Source organism: Chanos chanos, chromosome 13, assembly GCF_902362185.1.
Source record: "Chanos chanos chromosome 13, fChaCha1.1, whole genome shotgun sequence".
Classification (NCBI taxonomy): Eukaryota; Metazoa; Chordata; class Actinopteri; order Gonorynchiformes; family Chanidae; genus Chanos; species Chanos chanos.
Genome location: NC_044507.1, coordinates 2,387,501 through 2,395,000, shown reverse-complemented (window position 1 = coordinate 2,395,000; position 7,500 = coordinate 2,387,501). Strand labels below are relative to the sequence as shown.

The following is a 7,500-nucleotide window of genomic DNA, read 5'->3' as shown; positions in this document are numbered from 1 at the left end:
TCTCGCTGTTTAAACCACACTGTTCACACAGCTGAACGGGAAAGACAGACTGACTCTGTGAGTGCCTGTTTAAACCACACTGTTCACACAGCTGAACAGGAAAGACAGACTGACTCTGTGTGTCTCTGTTTAAACCACACTGTTCACACAGCTGAACAGGAAAGACAGACTGACTCTGTGTGTCTCTGTTTAAACCACACTGTTCACACAGCTGAACGGGAAAGACAGACTGACTCTGTGAGTGCCTGTTTAAACCACACTGTTCACACAGCTGAACGGGAAAGACAGACTGACTCTGTGTCTCTCTGTTTAAACCACACGGTTCACACAGCTGAACGGGAAAGGCAGACTGACTCTGTGTCTCTCTGTTTAAACCACACTGTTCACACAGCTGAACAGGAAAGACAGACTGACTCTGTGAGTGCCTGTTTAAACCACACTGTTCACACAGCTGAACAGAAAAGACAGACTGACTCTGTGAGTGCCTGTTTAAACCACACTGTTCACACAGCTGAATGGGAAAGGCAGACTGACTCTGTGTCTCTCTGTTTAAACCACACTGTTCACACAGCTGAACAGGAAAGACAGACTGACTCTGTGAGTGCCTGTTTAAACCACACGGTTCACACAGCTGAATGGGAAAGGCAGACTGACTCTGTGAGTGCCTGTTTAAACCACACGGTTCACACAGCTGAATGGGAAAGGCAGACTGACTCTGTGAGTGCCTGTTTAAACCACACGGTTCACACAGCTGAATGGGAAAGGCAGACTGGCTCTGTGAGTCTCTGTTTAAACCACACGGTTCACACAGCTGAACGGGAAAGACAGACTGACTCTGTGTCTCTGTTTAAACCACACTGTTCACACAGCTGAATGGGAAAGACAGACTGACTCTGTGAGTGCCTGTTTAAACCACACTGTTCACACAGCTGAACGGGAAAGACAGACTGACTCTGTGTGTCTCTGTTTAAACCACACTGTTCACACAGCTGAATGGGAAAGGCAGACTGACTCTGTGTGTCTGTTTAAACCACACTGTTCACACAGCTGAATGGGAAAGACAGACTGACTCTGTGAGTCTGTTTAAACCACACTGTTCACACAGCTGAATGGGAAAGACAGACTGACTCTGTGAGTCTCTGTTTAAACCACACGGTTCACACAGCTGAACGGGAAAGGCAGACTGGCTCTGTGTCTCTCTGTTTAAACCATACTGTTCACACAGCTGAATGGGAAAGACAGACTGACTCTGTGTGTCTCTGTTTAAAGCACTCTGTTCACACAGCTGAACGGGAAAGGCAGACTGACTCTGTGTGTCTCTGTTTAAACCACACTGTTCACACAGCTGAACAGGAAAGACAGACTGACTCTGTGTGTCTCTGTTTAAACCACACTGTTCACACAGCTGAATGGGAAAGACAGACTGACTCTGTGTGTCTCTGTTTAAACCACACGGTTCACACAGCTGAATGGGAAAGGCAGACTGACTCTGTGAGTGCCTGTTTAAACCACACTGTTCACACAGCTGAATGGGAAAGACAGACTGACTCTGTGTGTCTCTGTTTAAACCACACTGTTCACACAGCTGAATGGGAAAGACAGACTGGCTCTGTGTCTCTCTGTTTAAACCATACTGTTCACACAGCTGAACGGGAAAGGCAGACTGGCTCTGTGTCTCTCTGTTTAAACCACACTGTTCACACAGCTGAATGGGAAAGACAGACTGACTCTGTGTGTCTCTGTTTAAACCACACTGTTCACACAGCTGAATGGGAAAGACAGACTGACTCTGTGTGTCTCTGTTTAAACCACACTGTTCACACAGCTGAATGGGAAAGACAGACTGACTCTGTGAGTCTCTGTTTAAACCACACGGTTCACACAGCTGAACGGGAAAGGCAGACTGACTCTGTGTGTCTCTGTTTAAACCACACTGTTCACACAGCTGAATGGGAAAGACAGACTGACTCTGTGTGTCTCTGTTTAAACCACACTGTTCACACAGCTGAACAGAAAAGACAGACTGACTCTGTGAGTGCCTGTTTAAACCACACGGTTCACACAGCTGAACGGGAAAGACAGACTGACTCTGTGAGTGCCTGTTTAAACCACACGGTTCACACAGCTGAACGGGAAAGGCAGACTGGCTCTGTGTCTCTCTGTTTAAACCACACTGTTCACACAGCTGAATGGGAAAGACAGACTGACTCTGTGAGTGCCTGTTTAAACCACACTGTTCACACAGCTGAACGGGAAAGACAGACTGACTCTGTGTCTCTCTGTTTAAACCACACGGTTGACACAGCTGAATGGGAAAGACAGACTGACTCTGTGTGTCTCTGTTTAAACCACACTGTTCACACAGCTGAATGGGAAAGACAGACTGACTCTGTGAGTGCCTGTTTAAACCATACTGTTCACACAGCTGAATGGGAAAGACAGACTGACTCTGTGTGTGGCTGTGGATGTGGGTTTTATGTGGAGACTGTAGTATTCTGGACTCACCCTGTTGGAGTACTGTGATTATCTGTGAAAAAAAGAAAAGAAAAGAGTAGCCCTCTAAAGGGGAGAAAACTTATGAATAAATACAGATTAAGCTGCACTGCTCACTCTTTCTCTCTTTCTCTCTGTCTTTCTCACCCTCTCTCTCTCTATCTCTCTTTTTCTCTCTCTCTCTTTTTCTCTCTCTCTCTCTTTCTCTCTCTCTCTCTCTCTCTCTCTCTCTCTCTCTTTCTTTCTCTCTCTCTCTCTCTCTTTCTCTCTCTCTCTCTCTCTCTCTCTATCTCTCTTTCCCTCTCTCTCTCTCTTTCTCTCTCTCTCTCTCTCTGTAGATCTGGGAGCTGAAACTTATGTGGTGCATCTTCATGTGCGGTCAGACTAAACTCTGTCCCCATCTTTCATGGACCAGTTGCAGGACCACCTCTGTCTCTGACCGCCCCTCCCCATCTCGCCTCCCAGTAAACCGCTAATCTTCCACCACCACCACCATTAAAAGATGAGTGCCCCGGAGCGGGCACTTCTCCTGCTCCTACTGGGAGCGGTGGTGCTCCTCACGCACGGTGACTCCCCCCGGAGGGAGATAAAGATCGATGGTGACTTGGTACTGGGGGGTTTGTTCCCCATCCACGAGAAAGGGGCGGGCATGGACGAATGCGGTCGAACAAACGAAGACAGAGGCATTCAGCGGGCGGAGGCCATGCTCTTCGCCATCGACCAGATCAACCAAGACGTCACTCTGTTACCGGGCGTATCCCTGGGCGTTCACATCCTGGATACCTGCTCCAGGGATACCTACGCTCTGGAACAGGCGCTGGAGTTTGTCAGGGCTTCCCTCACCAAAGTGGACGATACAGAGTTCCTCTGTCCCGATGGCTCCTACGCCCTGCAGGAGGACAGCCCACTGGCCATCGCTGGGGTGATCGGAGGATCCTTCAGCAGCGTCTCCATACAGGTTAGAATGCTCATCTAAGCAAAATAAAAGTCTCTTATATGTAATATACAGATCAGTGCTGTTACCACAACTGAGACAGTGTTACTGTAGTAACAGATCAGTGTTATTATTACAGTAGAGACAGTGTTACTATAGTAACACATTTGAGCTGTTATTACAGCAGAGACAGTGTTACTGTAGTAACACATTTGAGCTGTTATTACAGTAGAGACAGTGTTACTGTAGTAACACATTTGAGCTGTTATTACAGCAGAGACAGTGTTACTGCAGTAACACATTTGAGCTGTTATTACAGCAGAGACAGTGTTACTGCAGTAACACATTTGAGCTGCTATTACAGTAGAGACAGTGTTACTGTAGTAACACATTTGAGCTGTTATTACAGCAGAGACAGTGTTACTGCAGTAACACATTTGAGCTGTTATTACAGTAGAGACAGTGTTACTGTAGTAACAGATGAGTGCTATTATTACAGTAGAGACAGTGTTACTGTAGTAACAGATGAGTGCTATTATTACAGTAGAGACAGTGTTACTGTAGTAACAGATGAGTGCTATTATTACAGTAGAGGCAGTGTTACTGTAGTAACAGATGAGTGCTATTATTACAGTAGAGACAGTGTTACTGTAGTAACAGATCAGATTACAGTAGAGACAGTGTTACTGTTGTAACAGAGGAGTGCTATTATTACAGTAGAGACAGTGTTACTGTTGTAACAGAGGAGTGCTATTATTACAGTAGAGACAGTGTTACTGTAGTAACAGATCTGTATTGTTAGTATAGCAGAGACAGTGTTACTGTAGTAACAGCTAAGTGCTTTTATTATAGTTGAGACAGTGTTACCATAGTAACAGATCAGTGCGATTATTACAGCACATAGACCCTGTTACCATAATAGAAGACATATTCCTACTGTATGAACAGAAGTCAGTGCTGTTACCATAATGAAGACAGTGCTTCAGCAATTACACACGTCAGTACCTATTATTCTTAAATTGCATGTATAGATACTTAAAGCTCATTAAGGATACATTACTGCGATGACTAAAATGACTGTCAGTGATTGTGCAGAGACAGATGAATATGTGTATATTAGTTTTACACTAATATTATTATTACAGCATTTCTTTAATTGGTGATAATACTGTTTACATTAAATTATACCAGTGACTGCACACACACACACACACACACACACACACAGATTTGATATAGTTTTTCTATGCATGGTAAGCAGAGATAGGCTCTGTTGATATGTGCTCCTGTTATATGTTATACAGATGGATTTTGTTGTAGAATTGGGCTGATTTCATCCACAACACACTATCGTCACAGACCACTTCACAGATTATCAAAGAATTGTTTTCCATCTCAGAGCTCTCCCTGACCCGGCCTGATGAGGCAAAAAAAACCCCCAAAAAAACCACAGTGCAGAGACCTTTCACCGGCTAAACTACAAAGCACCTGATCCATTATTTAGAGGGCAGTGTTCACAAAAAAAAGAAAAAGAACCTTTTCACTCTTCTATCATTTAAATCCACCCTTCCCAGTCCTCTTGCTCCTCTGCACCCCCCCCCTTTCTCTTTCTCTTTCTCTTTCTCTCACTCTCTCTCTCTTTCTCTCTCTCTCACTCGTTCTGTCAGGTAGACAAACCCATGGACAGTGTTGTGTGCATTGTGTGTTCTTGAAGCAGTTGTCACAAAGCTCAAGGTATTTACATAGTTTTGCATACCACCCTCCCCTATCTGTTTTCCCTATCAGCTTCAGAATCATTTACAATCTCTCTCTCTCTCTCTCTCTCTCTCTCTGTCTCTCTCTCTCTCTCTCTGTCTCTCTCTTTCTCTCTCCTCCCCATCTCTCTCTCTCTCTCTCTCTCCCCCCCCGTCTCCCCCCATCTCTCTCTCTCTCCCTCTCTCTCTCTCTCTCTCTCTCTCCCCCCTGTCTCTCTCTCTCTCTCCCCGTCTCTCTCTCTCTCTCTGATCCTCCATATCTCTTTCTGTTTGGGGTGTGAGGGGTCAGGAGAACTATGATCTCATTCACATCTGTCCCTAGACAACCACTGTGATCTATCACTTCCCTTTCATCACAAACAATTAGTCATTCTTTCTCCTCTCTCTCTCTCTCTGTGTCTCTGTGTGTGTCTCTCTCTCTCTCTCCCCGTCTCTCTCTTTCCTCATCTCTCTCTCTCTCTCTCTCTCTCTCTCTCTGTGTCTCTGTGTGTGTCTCTCTCTCTCTCCCCGTCTCTCTCTTTCCTCATCTCTCTCTCTCTCTCTCTCTCTGTGTGTGTGCCTCTCTCTCTCTGTCTCTCTGGCGTGTTGTTTGCTCTGTTGTCTTTTCCTTTGTGGTAAACACGTTTGCTAGGGGAATGCTGATATCATATTCAAGGTTTTGTGTAAAGCTATTTAGTTATGCTGCACACTCCACTCATCGAAATGAAATACCGCTTGATTTCATTTTACAAAAGCTAAATCATTTTGTCCTTGGATTGATTCTTCTCAGAATAAACATGGTATTTATTAATTTATTTATTTGGTTGTTTGTTTATTTATTTATTTTGTGACTGTGTTCTTTATTGGATACCAGTTAGCATGAGGCAGTTCAAGTTTTGTCATAGCTGAGTACTCCAGCTTAGAAAATATCTCCAGTCCTGGTCCTGTCAACAACCAACACAGTTTTACTGAAAAAATGAAACCGTTTAATGTTTACATAATCACTTTCCTGTGAAACATGTTTGTTATTATATTCAGTTCCCACAGCTAAACTTGCTCAGTCTGAGGTAACATACGACATAATGGACAGCTCTTCTATTTTATCTTATATTATCTTATATTACATTATATTATCTTATCTTATCTTATCTTATCTTATCTTATCTTATATTATATTATATTATCTTATCTTATCTTATATTATATTATCTTATCTTATCTTATCTTATCTTATCTTATATTATCTTATCTTATCTTATCTTATATTATATTATATTATCTTATCTTATCTTATCTTATATTACATTATATTATCTTATCTTATATTATATCATATTATATTATATCATATTATATTACATTATATTATATTACATTATATTATATTATATCATATTATAGTACATTATATTATATTATATTATATTATATTATATTATATTATATTATATTATATTATATTATATCATATCATATTATTTTATACTAGATCAGACTGTGAATTTGAATTTGACATTGATTGCTGGAATTATGGTGAAAGTTTTTTTTCAATAATAATATCAGACTAATATTCTCATAGACTAGTACTGAGAGTGACTGAGATGTGAATGGGAGAGTACATGTGTAAAAGTTCAATTCCACTATCGCAGGCTGAGTGTGCCCTGTGTTCACTGTGTAGACATAGAACCACAGCCAGTATGTGTGGGAGTCAGTCTGTGGACCCGCATTACACATAAACCGTCTCAAAAAAGACTCAACACACTCAGACAAACACACTCCTGTTCCCATCAAACAAACCAACACACTCAGACAAACACACTCCTGTTCCCATTAAACAAACCAACACACTCAGACAAACACACTCCTGTTCCCATTAAACAAACCAACACACTCAGACAAACACACTCCTGTTCCCATCAAACAAACCAACACACTCAGACAAACACACTCCTGTTCCCATTAAACAAACCAACACACTCAGACAAACACACTCCTGTTCCCATTAAACAAACCAACACACTCAGACAAACACACTCCTGTTCCCATTAAACAAACCAACACACTCAGACAAACACACTCCTGTTCCCATTAAACAAACCAACACACTCAGACAAACACACTCCTGTTCCCATTAAACAAACCAACACACTCAGACAAACACACTCCTGAAAGTGTACAGATTTAATATGGTTTCACTTTGCCTAACAATACTGTAGGATAAAATACTATTTATCACTCAGAAAACTATGCAGTATGCATCCATCTCAATAGAGTGTTACATTAACTGTAGAAATGACTGAAGGTAATGCTGAAAAAAGTCTAGAAGTATCATTCATTACT

At 42.2% G+C, this 7,500-nt stretch overlaps 1 protein-coding gene across 1 annotated transcript in view; it reads left to right on the top strand.

Moving 5' to 3' along the window:
* Positions 1 to 2,995: 2,995 nt before the first annotated feature.
* Positions 2,996 to 7,500, top strand: part of grm3 (glutamate receptor, metabotropic 3) — a 21,322-nt gene continuing 16,817 nt past the window's right edge. The window contains exon 1 of the mRNA XM_030790165.1: positions 2,996 to 3,451. Within this exon, the coding sequence (XP_030646025.1) occupies positions 2,996 to 3,451 (456 nt within the window). The remainder of the gene's footprint in view (positions 3,452 to 7,500) is intronic.